General features: G+C 40.0%; 1 protein-coding gene across 1 annotated transcript; it reads right to left on the bottom strand.

Moving 5' to 3' along the window:
* Positions 1 to 3,750: 3,750 nt before the first annotated feature.
* On the bottom strand, positions 3,751 to 14,767 carry LOC133110395 (renin-like). The gene is made up of 9 exons (XM_061220467.1): positions 14,700 to 14,767; positions 12,186 to 12,342; positions 11,663 to 11,786; positions 10,754 to 10,872; positions 9,039 to 9,235; positions 8,313 to 8,435; positions 6,655 to 6,799; positions 5,349 to 5,447; positions 3,751 to 4,167 (listed from the first exon to the last, which is right to left on the bottom strand). The coding sequence occupies exons 1-9, from the start codon at positions 14,765 to 14,767 to the stop codon at positions 4,006 to 4,008; spliced, it is 1,194 nt and encodes a 397-aa protein (XP_061076451.1). The 3' UTR covers positions 3,751 to 4,005.
* Positions 14,768 to 18,883: the final 4,116 nt, after the last annotated feature.

An 18,883-nucleotide genomic window follows, 5' to 3' on the forward strand; every position in this document is an offset into this window, starting at 1 on the left:
AAACCACCATGCTACAGGCCACCCTAAAAGCAACATGATGCTGTGCTGTATCATGAATCACGAATGCTGGACAGCTGCAGGAACCCAAATCAATACCCCTGTCGTGACTATTCATGATAAGACATATTCTTTCATCCACATGTTTGGTGAGGCAGTTCCTGTTGCTGATATTCTAAATGAAACATAATGAAGATCGCTGGAGAGTTCTTGAGACATTTTAACTGTTTTAAGATGTCAAATCTCTTCAAACATAATGACCCTCTCTTTGAATCAATGTCTCTCATAACATGGCATTAAATTAACATATTCTTACCATGAGCATTGCTCCAACAGCATGTGTTTCCTGCCCCAGAAATGTCAACTGTCCGTGTAAATAAATACAAATGCAAATAAATAATCATTATTTAGAACACCACCAAAAGGAACTGCCTCACCAAATGCGTGGATTTAGCAATGGCAAGCCTGTAAAATGAACACATGTGCCCAAGCTGACCATCTGCCCCACAGTTATTTGTTAAAAGGGCATGTTACACGATATTGTGGGTTTCCAGGACTGGGCAGAGATTCAGTAATAATTGGCAAATGTCATAATCCATTTGTCAATTAGATCAAATCAAGTTGAAGTGGTTTAGATGGCTTTCATTGTGATGTTTGTTTTCCCAAGGATCTGGTGTGACACAAACCATACGGAAATGATCTGTTGAATGTCTGAGGTAACGTTAGACAGATTATCATAACCCTCATGACCAAATGTTGGTAAAAGTCAGATTTTCTTTTTACGGAGTCATGTTAAGACTAGAATAAGCACAAAAAATAGGCACTGTGCTGCTCTGGTATTGAAACAGTATACTCTTTGATTCCGGATCAAATCAAAACATACCATCCATAACGAACATTGACGGCTGCTTTTTGTACGCATCAGGAGGTAATCTTGAGGTAGCAAATGCAACCCCTATTAAAAGCTGTGTCTGTTACTTTGTGCTACATCGCACATGAGAGCCAGCACTTACACAACACTTGTGTTCAAGAGAAAATTTCTATACATTTTCAAACAATCTTTCTGGCTAGCTACAGTGCTTCAGCAAAATTTGGTAAAAACTTTGTGTAGAGTGTTGCAAAATCCAATCTTTAGTTGAAATGTATAATTACAATTAGTTTTGTCTAGCTCCATATAGATACTGTATACACACACACACACACACACACACACACACAAGTTGATCACATGGTTGATTTGTGACCAATGTTCTTCTCCATGTTACAACAGTGATACCAGCCTATTTTATTTAAAGTTGGGGTTTGCAACGTCAGTCCTGGGGTAGCGCTGTTTGTGCTGGTTTTTGTTCATAAACACAGCTGCAATCCCAGAATTTGAACAATCTGTTAAATTTGATTTAATCCCTAATTATTTTAGGCTCTTAGGCCACATTGTGTCAGAAATAGTTGTACATTCCATGAAGAAAAGTCTTGAGTTCACACTGTGGTTACTGTGCCATATTGTAAACAACTGCATAAAAAAGGTTACAAAACTATTTAGGACTGAGGGGAAACAATAGGCTCCTAATTAGGTTGTCAAACACATTTAAGTTATTTTAGTTTTTTCCCCTGAAACTTGTTAAAACAAAGCGGCCCTGGCTTGTTATGAAATGCTCTGTCATTGAATTCATGATCTACCAAACGGTTAGTATTTGTGGCCATGTGTAAACACCTTCACCAATTATTTAATCTCAGTCTTGAACTTAATCAGTTAAATAGTCTTGTAAGCACTTTTTATGCCGCTGAGTTCTTTGCAATATAGCACAATAAGTGCATCAACATGGGGCTTTTATTCTTCATGGGATGCATAGCTATATCTGACATAAACATAATTGCTTTCTAGTGCATAAACCTATAATGGAAAGACATACAGCTGGCCAAGAAACCGCTGAGCAGCCAATTTTCCAATTACTTCACTCCCCTAAAACTATGTATGTATAAAAATGGCTGTAATTCCCACAGGGATCACTCGGTATGGATATAAATACCCTTTAATTAAAGCCGCACTTTAAAATACTTTAAAGGCTTCATTTAAAGTACAATATGTTGGAGTACAGATCCAAAACAACCAATTCTGTCACTGTCCCAAAACTATTGACAGGCAGTGAATATGTGACATCGATGACAGTTATTGCCATTTCACAAGTATAGTCCTTTAATACAGCATATGGAGCAATAGTACACTATATCTCACATAAACATCGGTTTAAGGCTCATAATATAGTCTGGGGTATTGTTTCTGCATATGTTATGTGGTTGCATCCACGAGCAAGCATTTCCTTTCCATAATCATCTCCTTGGTATTTTTTCCCATTTCAAATTAGTCCCCGATGTTGGTTAGCGATAGTTCGGATTAGCGTTGCCTCTGGCATTATTATTATTATTATTGGTGTTACAGTAGATGTGGTGGGGAACTGGTCACTATTATTTATTTAACATAGCTACACACACACTCACACACACACACAGACAAAAAACCAGGGCTAGATTTGATGATCCCTGCAGTACTGGAGGTGTACAATATGAGGGAAAATCCCTAATAAAACCGACACAATGCCAAAAAAGTCATCTGCATCAACTAATTTGGCTTATTAAGTTTATTAGTAATAGTTTATTAGATTTAAATCTAAATATAAGGTTAAAATGCTTGTGAAGACATTCTCTTCTTTTTGAGAATGAAAAAAAAGTAAAACCTTATTGGTTCTCAAAGCCTTACACATTTGTGTGCAAGTGCTGGGACTAGCCGTATGATCTAAAGCAAGTGCATGGTTCTGATTTCAGTACTGGAGCTGGACATACGAGTGATTTATTTATTTTTATTACATTTTAATTGAAATCACCTGTGTGTCTGCCTCTTAATGAGATACTGATGAATTGTGGTAAACCTGGCATGAAATGTAGGCGACCAGCCATCAGAGTCACAGGGGCTCCTGGAGCCGGTCCCAGCATGCACTGGGGCTGCCAGCCCAGCACTATTATTTAGCAAAGTTTGAGCACGATTTCCCAATTGTTAACCCTGTGGTAATTTAACTGAAAGAATCTGACATCAATTTTCTCTAATTAGACTGCATAATCCCTTGTCTGTACAGCTCCCAATATGTCTAAATATGTACAGTTCCCAATAAGCAGTTTGCTCAGAATTGCGTAATTGGTTATTTGGCTGAAAAATGGGACATTCAAAACCCTAAAGCTGAGGAGTGTCAAAATAAACCATGCTTTATGCATAATCACTTCCATATGTTTGAACTCAGAACATATAACTAATATGAACACTGGCCATGTTGCCAGTCTTACGCTCAAAATGGATTCAGGGCCCAAATACAGTGTAACCAACATAACACGTTATTAATCATGACATGACACATTCACATGCATTGTAAATGTATTTGGAGTTCATCCATTTAGTCAAATGTATCGTTCTGTATAGTACAGCATATATTGTTTTAAATATATGATAATATATTTTTTGTTGCATACACTGGTGGTTTATACTTGTTTGCAGACCAAACTATACATTTTTATGCTACCTATACAAGCATATCTATACATTTGTATACTGTGGTCGGTGATCATACAGTATACTAATCCAGAGAAAAAAACTAAGCCACACCATACTAATAACATTCAACATTCAGCCATTTTGATCATTCACATATTGGTCAGCAATGCACTTTGTGATAGAATAAACTTCATTCTAGTGTAGGAGTGGGAGATAAGTTACACAATACTCTGTATTTGTGTCCAACAAAGTGCCTCACTCTCTATGATTTCTCTATAAAATATGGTAAGAATGGATTTTTATTTATTGTGTAGTTGCTACTAACAAATTAAATCGGCTGTTTACATTACTCAGGCTTCATGGGAAAGCCCAGATATAAAAACTCAATTTGATATTAAATGAAAGTGAAACATGAAGCGTATTCTAATAAAGAGATTGACAGCAAATGGATGGACAGCGGACTGCTGACATCACACCGCTGATGCAAAGCCGATCCGGTTGTTGCCGCGGTCGAATTCGGTGTAGTAGCGGGCGATGAAGTTGGCCCCCAGCACCCATAAGGGGCCCGTCGGGGGTGGCACGTCGAGGCCCTTGAAGGTGACAGTGCAGATGTCCTCTCCGAACTGTGACTGCTACGGATAAACACAGAGAAAAGTGTCCAGTGTCACCAGGGTGCTGTTCTGTACAAACAACTGTTATCTATCTTTACTGGAGTTTTCACCCTAGGCAGTAAACAAATCAACAACTGTTTCCATGGTGACCCTGGTTAACTAACATTGAATCACAAATCAGTCTAAAACTTAAGACTTGAGACTTGACAAGCTCAGTTGTCCAAGAGTTATTATTTAGCTTTAATGGGTTACATACACCATATAACCTCAGAGATACAAACCTTTCAGACAGTTCGCACAAACAAACAATGTATGGCCCCAGAAGTAGCATGCTGTAAAATGTATGCCTTTTAAAACTCCTTAATATAGAATAGATTATAATTATAATATAATAATATAGAGTAGATTAACTGTTATTATCTCCGACGCAGAAGAAGTGAGTTTTAAATGTAAACAAGTCATACTTCCATAAAAATAAAAATAAAAGACCTTTGTTAAGAATTCTTTTTTTGTGTGTGTAAAATCAGCTACTTCCGAGGACAACAAGAGTATATATACACTTACTCTAAAAAGCTCATTTAATGTGACTTGTATATTGTACAAGTAGTGTAAAATATGTTCAGACTGTGATTTTTCCTGAAAAATGAAAGCAAATCTGTGTGGTTAAGGATACTACTGTTTTCCCTCTTATTATTCAAGTATGTAACCTTGATCCACTGTTACCACAACGTTAGCTGTCTAAGAACACACTGCACTTCTGAATCTAACAGGCATTAGGGGTGATCTGGAGGGAATAAACACCCAGGGAACACTCAAATGAGACAGTTGAGTAATTCATCATTCTTATGAGCTTCCTTGGGTGAAAAGTTACTTTGCAGCTAATGTATGTCCCTTATGTTCATTTTCACAGTTTAGGCTTTTCTGGATAATGTGTTTTCCTTGAATAGTAGCACTTCTTAGATTAACAGAAAACATCAGGGTTATAATGTATGCACAGAAAGCAAAAGAGGTATAATGCATGCACGGTAATATTATTGCTCCTCGGTACGCATTTTGCACTTTGTTGTACATCGCTCTGGATGAGAGTGTCTGCCAAATGCAAATACTGTAATGTAATGTCCAGTGTTAATTCAACTTCAACAGAGCACTGCACATATGGCATTTTACTGCGTTTGTGTGATTATTTCATAAACGCACTGTACCCATTGGACGTAGTCCTCGTCTGTCAGCGGAAACTCAGCCCCATTGAACTGGAAGGAGATGCTGGGCAGGGATTTCACCAGGTTGCAGTTCACGGTATACTGAGGGAGGGCAGAGGACGGGAGAAACGTTAACAAACCAGCTACTTCAGTCCTGGATGCTGGTTGGCAGAGACGCCGTAACAGTAAATCCGATACAGTATCGGTCTAAGCAAATAAAGCAGCCAGTTTGTAAACAGCATCACTACTACAAGTAGTATTACTAAAGGCATAATATTGTGTCATCGCTTAACCATTTTATTAAAGCAGTACAGCATGAGAAACCATGCTGTATTGTGAATAGAGTCATGGCTACAGTGGGTTTCATATTGCATTTTTTCATGAGCGCATTTTTTTGGATCTCTGCTTTACTGGCTTATTTTCCCTTTTAAAGGCCTTCAGCTGTTGTACCAGGACACTTTGTTTTATTGTAACTGCAGCTGTGCACGTGTGGTCTGTAAAATGTGTTTGAGTACTAAATCACCAAGAGTTTTACTTTGTCATGTACGAACACGGATTTGCACTGGTAATATTAGCTTAAAAAAAAAAAAACTTGTTTATACTTATTGCTGTATTAAAAGCACATAAGTTCTGTTTTTTGTGCATTTAATTATTTTAATGATTAGTAAAAGAGGAAATGAAGCCGTGCAGGCAGTCAGATAAACACTAGATGGACACACTAATAAATATCAGGGAATGGGTCAAAATTGTAAAAAAAATTTGTGTTAACATCCGTAAGGCAAAATGTCAAATAGCTGAAATGTAAATAATAATGTTATTCATGGTGAAGCACGACAGTACATTTCTGAGAGAAAACTGCATTAAGACCAGCCCGATATTAAAGGGTCTCCACTGTGTGTGTTCAGTGAAAAAGACCTCTGCATCATAGCTGAAAGATTTAGCACAACTGATACAGCCCCTGACCAGAACTAGCAGCTGGAAGATTGCGATTGTGAACAAGTGACACAGATTGAACATAACATATTATCATTCAAGATGAGGTAATGAGTAATGTTTCATTGTATTTTATATTTTATTATATTATTTTCTAGAACATAACATTTAAATGTTATTGTATTATTTAAATTACCTTGGTGACCTTGGAGGCATGGCTACAGAATGCTCTCCACTTTTATTGTTATTGTGTTTGTTCTGTAAATAAAGGAAAATTGATGCTGCCAAATAAACGTCAGTGAGTTTGTGGGAAAGCGGTTTGAGCATTCTCCAGTAAACTTTGCGCATATGCGATTACAGAGGATTATCTGCGTACCCCTCCTTCAGCCTGTTCTGTGGCTCCAATCGTCTTCATCAGCACTGACACGGAGGAGGCGGGGCCTGTGATATAGGAGGAGCCAGTGTCAATCACAGCCGTGCAGCCCTCGGTGCAGAACAGCAGGTCCGCCCCCACAGAAACCCTGGAGAGAGAGGGAGAGGGAGACCTTGAATTAAGTGTAATGGGACTAGGCGTAGGAGGCGAAATAGAAACAAGAAGATTGTCATAATAATTTCACCATCACCACCGCACATCAATAACAGGGGAACTTGCCTGCCTTAGCCTCCATTCATACTCAGTAAGACTGATGTCAAATGCGATGAGAAGATTGATGTGCATAATGATGCATTCACTGCTGCTCATGCAACAGCTGAACACTGCCAAAAATGTGCCCCTTTGATGACATTGTGTGGTTAGAACTTTTCTGCCCATAAGTATCCCTGTTGGTACAATGTTATTGTATGATCACACAGCATTTTATTTCAATGGCCTGGTGTAACATAAAAACGAACTGCAGAGCTTCTGTGTTGTTCAATATGGCTCCTGTTAATTCAGCAGTCTAAAAGCAGAGGTAGGAGGCTTATTTTAGGCTTATTAATAGTCAACAATGCATGAACATTTCACTCATTTTGACTATATTGGATTTGGCAAATACCATGATAATGTTGCCAAATTAATTATGTTACAATGTAACACGTCTTTAGGATGGTCTGCTGTGAAATGCGCGATACAAATACAATCAAATTGAAATAAAGACCCAGTATAAATAAATTGGGTATTAATGCTGGCCGTAGTCAGTTATCATTGCACAGCCAAAATGCAAGTTGAGTTTTTGTTGTTTTGGCTGGTCTCCTCCACTTGCTTGGCACTGTGTCTTGGTCTCTTAGCGCTCCCAGTGTTATTTGAGGTTAAATGTAGTGTTTCTGGCCATAGACAGCTCCTTATTGCCTGGACAGAGATTGCGTTTTACAATGATATTCTTGCCTTTTCTATTGAGGAATTGTAAGTGATTTGCATGTTTCCACTTGGAATGAGCTGGTGTCTGATAACAGGAAATTCTTCTTCATGGTGCTGCTTCCCCTGCTGTGCACCAGGCAGTGCATACACACCGATAATTTTGAAAACAAAATAAGGGAGAGTAACGCCTAGTAACTGTAATAATATTGCCTGATTAATAACAGCAATTCATTATTAACACTATTTACTTAGTTACTCATAAAAGTAACTCTTCTTGTTCTTCTGCGTGCACTGTTGTAATGCTTGGTCTGAGAATGCTTCTCCTCTGTCCTCTTTCATTCAGAAGGCATTTCTGCCTACAGAACTGCTGCCCACTGGATGTTTTTGGTTCCATTCCATGGTCAAAATCACTTAGATCACATTTCTTCCCCATTTGGTCTGAAAAACAGCTGAACCTCTTGACCACGTCTGCATACTTTATGCATTTAGTTGCTGCCACATGATTGGCTGATTAAACATTTGCATTAACGAGCTGGTCTACCCAATAAAGCGATCACTGACTGTATAATATATATCTATAATCCATAATGCAGTGCCTTTACCTTGCTCGAATGTGTGGTGGGAATTAAGTTGGCCCTATTACGGATGAAAGCCCATTGTCCCAAACCCCATCACATTATGATTTCATCATATCTCACCCTTTCAGGCTGAGCTCCCATTTGCCCACCCTGTTGGTCTGTAGGTACTGGAAGGTTCCGGTGTAGTAGTCCGGGTCAGTGCCTCCCAGCACGATCTCTCCTCCAGGGGTGTGGTTTGGGTCTCTGCCGGAAACACAGGTTTACCGACAGCGTAAACTTTACTCTGAAGCAGTGCCCTTCAGCCATTTTGTATTCATTTTGTCTTACAAACTGGTACTTTCTTACATCACTCTGACACTGGTGGTCAGTTATACAGTAAATGTTTAGTTTAATATCCATGCTAATGTCTAACCGCCAAGCAGATTAGCCTTGGGAAGCCAACAGCAAGAGTTTCAAAGCCGAGCTTCCCAACCATAGCCCCGAAATACCTCTAAAAATTAATATAAGGTATTTGAAAAATGTAGCATTTAAAAAATATTAAGTACATTTTTTTGGTTTTATATTTTGAAGTGTGACCCAACACAAGTAAACCCTCCATATTTTGGCAATTTATTTTTTAAAGCACTATCAAAATCTACAGTATCCATTTTAAGCACCAATTCCTTTTCTAAAAGCTGATTCCTCACAACTGCATTTTGCAAAATATTTAGGCCAAAGTATTTAGTCAAAGCGATACCTCATTTTGTCTGTACGTTATTTTCATGTGATAAAATCAAAAAAACACATTTAGCGACTGTTCCCCTGTGCGTTCTGTCACATTGAGATCGGTGTGGATGGCGGACTCACCGGCTGTAGTACACTGAGAACACCTCCTCCTTCAGCACGTGCTGGGATATGATGCGGTCGAACACCGGGGTGATGTCATCGATGGCGGTGTCGGGGTACCCCATGCCCAGGACCCCGTCGAACTTGGCAAAGATGAAGGGCATCGCAGGCAGGGCGGTGGCCTCTGCGAAAACCTGAACAACAGGGATCCCGCCCACCTGCCACAGACAGATCACACAGCCAATCACAAGGTCTGCTGCACATACAGTAACCAATCAGAGCATCTGCGGCAGCTCCAAGTCATGTTGATTTTAAACTCTGATATACAGTACTTTATATATTTCAAATGATTAAGATTTAATTTGGTTTATTGGTTATTGCTAACTCTCATAGAAAATTAACATAATGAATTTATGCTTGGGTATCCCGTTCAAATTATTTAAATTCAAATACTTTTATAACTGGAATAATAAAACTGAATAACATTCTAAGATTGCTCCTGCAGTGTTTCCTGGAAATTTGTGTTTACATTTGAGAGTGTTACATTTGCCCAATTTTCTGGGAGCCAAAGAATATTGGCTAGATTATTTCTGCAGTAGTATTTTGCAGTGACAGGATAGTTCTGGTCCAGTTTCATCTCATGACAGACTGACTGAAAGGGTTCAGGCAACGTTTCCCGTATACACAACACTCACTGGGCCTCTGAGGAATGCCTTGCTACTGTAGGAAGCCATGTTGACAAAATAAGTGATGGCCTCCTTTGAATAATGACACAGTTGAAGGGTATAGAAATAGAGCCTAATTAGATTTTCACAAGCTGCTGACAGACCGCTTAGTGAAATTGGTTTGACTCAATGCTGTTTTCTTTGGAGACAACTGAGAAATACACTGCTGCTTCTGTGTTCTTTCCGGAAATTGCTGCTCTGGCGGTCATCTGCTCATTCGTAGTTCAGCCGTCCGTTAAACCGTGACACCTGGGTTTTTTAGCTGTCACTCACTACTGTAAAATCCCAACAGTGCCATCTGGCAATCTCGACCTTATATCTTTTCAACCAACCAAATTAAAGCCCCTATTAAAACCCCACTGAATGTTCTCAGCTCAATTTCTCAACCAAACCCAAAACCCCTGGCGATTTGGATGGAGCCACTTCATATTGGGCTTGGGACTGAAATGGTTAATAAATGTGTGATTTGTCAGCCATTTTGAGAGGAGATAAAATCTGCTAGGCTGTGACCTGCTAATGGATAATGAGCAAATGATGTCTTTTCCGTCCTCATTTCTTTGGGTGTGAAAGGGGGTTTAGATTCAGCAATAATCTCCTCAAAAGAACTAGACTCAGAGTTTCTGAGTTACAGCGCATGCACATGGATAAGAAAGCTAGTATCTAAACATTATATTACACAGTGTAATAGAACCCTATTGGCTCCCAGTTAAGCTTTTCCTCAACAACACTGCAAGAGAATGAGGTGGAAAAGGAACACTTCAAGCATGGGTCTGCAGTGATCAGCTGAAATCAGGTAACAGATAGTCTAATCAACTGTTAGTCGCTTTAGATAAAAGTCTCAGCTAATACAAAAAAAATAAAAAAAGATTTTGTAAAAGGTTTCATGTCAGCCGTGTATTGAAACCATTCTGTTTCCATGTCTTCTATCTCCTTGAAGAAAGAATTGGCAAAAAGCAAAGATTTTTGTTTTTGAGTTTTTTTCTTTAGTTCAGCGTTTTCAAAAGGACTCACCACAACGACATCCTCACTCAGGAATCCTCGCACGTTCCCGGTGGCATACTGGATGGAAAATCCCGTTCCGTTATCAATGTGCGTTCGGGATCTGGTCGAGTCATATCTGTTGTGCGTGACTGAGAACGTGACAAACAAAACATGCCACTGGATTTAACAGAGCATGACAAACAAACTCTGTCCAAACATGTGCTGGCTCAGTGCACGCAGTACATGGCAAAGGCTCATTTCAGCATCGGCACACTCATTTTATAATGGTAACAATGCTGCAGATCTGGAGTAGAGGGAAGATAAGTGGATATAGTATAACTAGATGTTGCCATTTTTTTATTTGAAACTATGGTGCATCAGGTATAATATCAGGCTGTATAAAATGTAAAATTAATAAATTGTAATTCCAATTGTAATTGCATTCTGATGTAAACTGTTGAATTTAAAGTGATAATTCATATGTAATTGTAAATCGGACCCTCCCTGTCCCTTATTGGTGAACAGCTCAGTGCTATGCAGCTAGGACTGCAGATGAATACATAATGAAAAGGTTGATGCTGCCCTCTATAGACAGCAATGAATTCAGCAAGTGCTTTCCTCTGCTTCTTTGAATTTGAGAAACAAACAAGAAGGCCTTTAAAGGTGTCATTCTTTTGAACTGAATTTTGACAAAGCTTTTCCTCCAGTTTCTGCATGCTAAGCAGCTATTATTAGCGGTATTTATGCCACAGGAGATGTACATTTTTTTATTTGGAATGTCAGTGTTCAGGAACTCAATTGATTTAAATTACCAGTAGTGACTGTGACATCAGCATTAGAATGTTCAGTTCACATCATTCTAGTCACATGGTTGTTACCTCCGACCTTAACAGGTTAAAATGTCTTTATCAGGGAGAGGGGTGGTTGTGTCAGTCTTACAGCAGGCGGTGTAGAGAGGGGAGCAGGTTGCTGAGGGCACCCAGAGGTTAGCTGAGCCCGTATCAAACACCACGTTGAAGGTCTGGGGTGGGGAACCGATGCTTATCTCCCCAAAATACTGAGTCTGCAAAACAGAGGGAGGAGAGGAGGGAACCGGGAGAGCGTGGTGGACAGATATAGAAGTGAATCTTATGAACAGGGAGACAACTGCCTGGGGCCCCCAAGGGCTGAGTTTTAAGAGTTTTAGGGGAACATGATGATAGTGGAAGTCTAACAGGAGGGCCCCAGGAGAATTTGTGTCTAGGTCCCCCCACCACGAACCCCACCCCCAGTCTCTAGAATCTCCTCTGACCAGACAGAGGAGAAGCCCAGGATGGAGCACTAAACCCCACTCATATCTTATACTCCTGTCTCTGTTTTAATAATGGCTGCTGCAGCAAAGCCAGCCAGTCACTTGCATGGAAGCGCTTGTCGGTCATAAATAATGAAGTTTCGTGGGCGTGGCCTTTCCACCGAGGCTTACGTCAAAGTAGTTGGTGAGTGGTGTGGGGGCGGTGCCGTTGTTGTTGGGGGCGGGGTGGTTCGCTGACGCCCCGGTAAGCTCGGCCAACGCCTCCGCCGGAGACACGCCCATGTCCTGCAGCGTCTGCCGGATAGAGGGCATCTTCCTCATGCTCACCCTGCAGGGACAGGGGGGTCAAAGACACCCGATATGGGGGAAATAGAGCCATGTATGCAACTATGATTTGCATTTGTATAATTATAATTACTGTAATTGACGGTGATTCTGTGGTCCACTTCGTTTGCACTGGGTTGGGCAGGGTTGGAATGTGTAGAAAATTTGTTTGATTTGTTTTGAATCGTTGGAACTGGATTTGTGGAACTGTGTGTTTGTATGAAAGTAAAACTAATAAAAACAATAATAAAAAAAGAAAAAGAAAGGGCCTTAGTACATGTTTATTTAACAGAGCCTTTTTGCCCGTCTTTATTCAATTCAGTTCAGCTTTATTTGTTCAGCGCTTTTCACAGAAGACTGTCGTAAAGATTCTTCACAGAGTCACAGAGGGGAAGAAATGGGGAAATGCCAGTCCTGAGCCCCCAGCTAGCATGAGGTAAACAACTCCCAAGAAGGGGCTGGACTGTATATAATGAAAGCCTTTTGCTGATCATACCAAATGCATCAAGCAGCCTTCCTTGTAAGTTAGAAAGAAAAATGCAACTGTATGCTTTTAAAAAACAAAAATAATCAATAACCTTTTCTTCTTTTTTTTACAAGAAAATGATCAGTGATGGATGTAATTAAACAATTATCCAACAGAAATACTTTTGTATTTTTCTTTTCTTGTTGAAACAGGTCCCTGGGTAAAAAGTATGATATTTAACCGCTTACATTTGCTGCAATCTTGGATTGGGGGGTGTTGAAAAAGGTAACGTAAAATTGCTCATGCATCGTTGTTTAAACTGTTTCAGTAACATCTTATGCTAACTGAGATGTAGGTTATGATGGCGCTCGGCTTTCTGTCTGAGTTGTGTTGTTGTTGTGATGGAAACACAGGTAAAGTGGTGAGGTCATCAGTATGTGACTGTACTGGTGATGGATCAGCTGGCAGAACCAGAATAACATGTAAAAAGTCCTTTCTCCCTTTACACTGTGAGTGATAGCACACAATGCCTTACATTTAGCAGATACAAGCCTTAATGTGCTCCAGTATTGAACAAGTAAGATTGTTAATCTGTCATACGGACATGTAATCGTGTCAAATATAACTTCCAGCGAGTCCTGCCAGCACTTTGATCGAAGACCTGGGTGACCAGACGTCCCATTTTTCTGGGACAGACACCGGATTTTAGCCTTTTCTCACGTGACAGAAAACATCCCATTCGTCCTGTATTTTAGTCGTGAATTTCATGTGTTTTTCTTGCCATTTTTGGAGGATATCATTGTATTGTATACATACATTATTCGTCAAGGGAATGTGGTAACCCTATTGACCTCACTGTCTGCGCTGTCGTCCAACAGATAAAATGAAAGCTGCATTGAAAGGAGGTGACCAGCACCTGTGTCATAATCGTACAATATATCTCCCCATCGTGTTTGTAATGTGACAACAACGGCTTTTTTCCTTTTCCTCGCCAGTTTTCAGTTCTGCGTGTGCAGTAACACAGTGTTAAATCTTAGTGTAAAATAAACACTTACAGACTACATATGGCCCTGCTCTCCACAGAGTAGGACCATACTGTATGTACCCTGTTAGAGTTAAATTAACGCAAGAGATTTTATTGTGAACTCAACATTTGAATAAAGTAATACAAAACCAGAAATAATTCAAAACTAGGGTTGAATGTTGCTTCTATATAAAGTTTATAACTTTTGTATAATAGCATTGCATTCCAACCATTTTGGCCTCTCAAATAATGAGTAATAACTCAAAAATGTATATTGGTCTTAAAGACTCCATACTATTTAAAGATAATACACATAATCCATGTACCACGTGCACATGTGAAATAAGGACTTAGGTTAACCTGATCTGTGCGTATAAAATAATAATTGTGTTTGCGAATGAAATACTCTTTCACTTGCATTTAAATGTGAGTCCAATTTGAGGGCAAAAGTTTAATATCTCCAGACTTTCTCATCTGTCAACTTTTCTACTTCCTTTCTTTCCTCGTTTGTCTGACACTGACACTGACACTGTTGACAGTGCAGGTAATTACAGCCTACTGAGGCACTTATATGTTACTATTATTTACTATATAATCACACTTTTATGAGTACAATATAAAAGCTTGACTGGTGTTATCATACAAGTGCAATTATAATTATTATTGCGGATAAATTAATGGCTGTCATCCAACTGACAAGAGAAACCAATATTTAGCAGTATCTTGTTATCAGTGGAGCTATTTTGTTTTAGCTTTTTTTTCTTTTTCTATTGAAACATTCCGGGAACAGCTGCCATGTTGAATTCTCTTTGTTCTTAGCGTATATGCTATAGCGTTGGCTCTGTTGCCATGGAGAGAGAGTAACAATTACCTTCTGAACGCCTGGCCGGTGGACATCAGCAGTGACAGCGCAATCACGGACCAACACCGCAGTACCATGGTAACGAGAGTGCCGGGGGCGCCAACCAGATCAAGTCTTTGAAGAAAAATAAATATATGGTTTAAAAGAAAAGATGAAAATTAGAAGTTGTCAGTTTGTTTGCTCTTTCATTTCCCCGTGTCTCTGGTAGACCTTGCACTTTTCCTCTGTTTTTATACAATCATCACTCCATACTGTACCAACCAATGGACACCGCTTCATGGAAACCACCTGCCCGCCCCCACCTTATTTTCTCAACCCTTCCCTCTTCTCATAAAATGTTCATGGTGAACTTTGACCTTGGACCCTTCTGGAAGGTCCTGAGATGGTAAATGGTCTGGTCTCAGGACCATATTTTTACGAAGCTGACCCCACGTCTCCATTCTACAATGTGTTTGCCATCAGCCAGAGAGCTGCTGGAGAGGGCGGGGAGACTCAACTGGAGAAACCCGGCTAACGCAGAATGACATAACATAATATTTATTATTAATTTTGGCCATATTTTTATTCCATGTTTAGGGTTCAACAAAATATACGGCAACTTTAGTATTTTTGCTTTATTTGTCAGTATTTCAACAAAAACATCAACTAGATCAACAATATTGGAAGTTTTGTGATGTGAATAAGCACCGTACACACAATTGTGTAAATATTATTGAATGATGCACATACAGAAAATGTTGTCCCTGGCCTGGGAAGTTCACCTTGCGGCCCTGAATAAGTGGGTTATTGGATGGATGAATGGATACTGAGAGGTTATCTTAGTTTCCCTCTCAAAGAAGAAACCATTACTATTGGAAAAGTGTTTTTTGAAACATGATTGCTTACATTTCGAGATATTCAAAGATATATTGTAATCCCATGGTGACAATGTATTGCTTCTGAAAACCCAAATAAAGGTAGGATATGACAATAATTTCAAATTCAGATTTCATCTGATGTACCCTACAAAATCTGGCATCTGAAGAAAACCAAGGCCTGACTCATGAGAAAACAATGAGGCTCCTTGTGTGGCATTTGGTACAGGAACAAAAACATTCACGTTCTATGCTTTTGGATTTGTTAGCCCAGTTCTTAATCTAGAAATTCTTTCATGAAAGCATTGTTTCAAGTTCTGTAATTATCTTCGACCTCATAGAGCGGTTCCCAGCATTTACTCGCTGCTGTTGAATACAGGCTTTGTCACTGAGAACACAAACACATGAACCAGCACGTATTAGTCAAGTCAACTTTATTTATGAAGCACATTTGACATTTGCCAACGTGCTCATCATTGCATTAACTACACCTGGGGTGTAGTTCAGTTCTGTTCTGAATTTAACTTGAATTAAACCAGCATCTCCACTGAAATTTGTGAATGAAAAGTTCACAAAAAATTTACTGGCAATTCACCACTGTTGCAGAAAGCTTTTTTTTGCCTTATCTGCGAACAGGGACTCTCTCCTGTGAGACTTAACACAGATGGGAGACATTCCTTTCATAATGACGCCAAGGCACTTGCTGGTTTATCTCTCATCCTCCTTTCCTCCTCCAGAGAACGGATGATGGATGATGGACCAGCTCACAGACCCGATGCATGCCGGAACACACTGAACAGCCTGAGGAGGACAGGAATATCTATAGGAACAATGGAAGGGTTCCGAGGAATCTTTTTGTATGTCTTGAAAATGAATTGTGACCTAGAAGCTACGCTCGTAATTGATTGGTTCCACCCCAGTACAAGGGAGAGGGGGGAGTCGCAAGGGGGTGACACACTTCGGAAGGACCAATCAGCCGGGGTTTAGTGAGAGTCACAGCCGGTGCGTGGAGTAGCAATTACGCAGACCGTAAATAAGAGATGCTTTACATGTTTACTTCTCTTGTCTCTGTTTGCAGATGTGCCATTCTAAACTCCAGGTTCCAGCATTATGGAATGAAGTCATTCTCCCCTCTGAGATGTTTATGACCCCTCTGTGTACGCCACTCAGAGCACAGCACAGCACGGAGGCTTCCAGGAAATCTCTTCCATTCGTATGCCCCGGAATTTCCTCTGGGATGAAGAACACATGTCTGGTGTGTGTTACTTTGTAATAGTCTGATATCAAGCCCCCTTAAAAAAACAAGTCTCTTCACAGCTTGTTTGGATGTATGTTCAAACAAAGCTGCAGAAACGTCTTGAGCTGTTGAGAAATGCAAACACTGGTGGATCAGAGATGTGGCCGAATAATGCACATGAAAAAGTCTGTCTTAAGCATTTTAGTCTTATAATGAAACTTCCTCAAATAAAAAATATTAGCTTGTTTTAAGTTACATCGTCATTCATTCTCTTACCTCATTGTTAAACATTGAAATGAATCAAACCCACCTCATTGGCAATACTCTTGTCTTATTTAATAAAAAAGGTAATAGAAATAAGGTTTTGAGTCTAAATGTAAGAATAAAATGTTTGTTGAGAGTGGGTTATGTTTTGGTTTTTTGTAGTGCAGGCCCACAGCTGCTGGGAGGGCTTGTTCCCATGTCTGGAAGGGCAGCGTGGGTCCAGAGGGGAGGCTGTGGGACTGACCCAAGGCCTCCACTCGGATGTGTGGGAAAGAAACAGACTCAGCTTCACCCCGACTTTACGGGTCACCAGAGAACCTTCCAGAGTGCCACTCACTCCCTGCCCAAAAAAAGTATGCCCACTGAGCGCTTTAATCAACTGTTGAGCTGTCTCCAACTGTACCTCCTGCAGCACGGAGAACTGGAGTTTCAGTCTCACAGAAAGTAGGTGCAGGTTAGAAGAAAGCTGTTTAAATGTTATATGAAACGGGTAAGTGAAGGTTTGACTCGTGTATGACATGTACACATTAAGTGCAGGTTATAAGATACTGTACAGGTATGTAAATGTTATACGTATGAAACCGATAAGTTAAGGTTTGGCTCAAGTATGAAATGGATAAGTGAAAGAATAACTCATAAGCAAAACGTGTATATATGTACCTTAATATCTCGGTCAGAGATTTATCAAGAAGTTTCAGCTGTACCCAGCAATGCGGTCTCCCTGGAAGGTGGCTTTGGCGGGAATAAACCGAAATCTGACCATGACCCCAACTGACCTCTCCTCTCCTACCCCTCATGTGAATCCACATCTCCAGGTCAGCTGGCTGGTCAGTACACAAATATGACCGACGGCCTGACCCTCTGCCTCAGCTGTGGGAATTATTCACGTCCGTGCCCTTCCCTCACAGAAAAGAGAGGGATAGAGGGAGGGAGAGAGATAATAGGGAGGACAAGAAAATTATAATATTCTCCCCCAATGCAGGTCATGGCAGCCAGAGATCTCCTTCCTTTACCAATCTTCCCCTGTAGTGTTAGTGTCTCGTGTACACTGTGAGCACTTTATTAGGTATTTATTAGACTTATTTTTTAGACTTAAGTCTTCTGCTGCTGTAGCCTATCCACTTAGAGGTTTGACGCATTGTGTGTTCAGAGATGCTCTTCTGTATACCACTTTTATATGGTTATTTGCGTTATTGTCAGCTTCGACCAGTCTGGCCATTCTCCTCTGACCTCTCTCATCAACAAGGCATTTCAGCCTGCAAACCTGCTGCTCACTGGATGTTTTTTGTTGTTCACACCATTCTCTGCAAACTCTAGAGATCCCAGGCGATCAGCAGTTTCTGAGATACTCAAACCACCCTGTCTGGCACCAACAATCATCCAATGGTCAAAGTCACTTAGATCACATTTTGTCCCATTCAGATGGTAGATGTGAACATTAACTAAAGCTCTTGACCAGTCTGCATGATTTTATGCATTGTCTAGATCTAGCAATATCTAGCCTTCTTTCCCTGGAAGAAAATAGAAAAGAGTCCAAGTCAGATTTATTTTTATCTCTTTGTAAATTTTGACTTCACTACCTTGTATTCACTACAAAGATTGGATGGAGTAACATGAAAATCAACAAATTCAGACTGAGAATTTACCTGTTTTTTACTGACAAACCTCAAGTGACAGCAGGGTTGTCATTCATTCTGCACAAGTTTTATTTATCTCGGGTGTGGCAGACATTAATCAAAGACGCTCCATTTCACCACACAATCTTCTAAAACTCATTTTTATTTTCCTTCCCATTTCTCATGCTTTTAATTCCCATTTCTCAATCGGCTTCTTGCTTC

This window comes from Conger conger, chromosome 14 (genome assembly GCF_963514075.1).
Source record: "Conger conger chromosome 14, fConCon1.1, whole genome shotgun sequence".
Classification (NCBI taxonomy): Eukaryota; Metazoa; Chordata; class Actinopteri; order Anguilliformes; family Congridae; genus Conger; species Conger conger.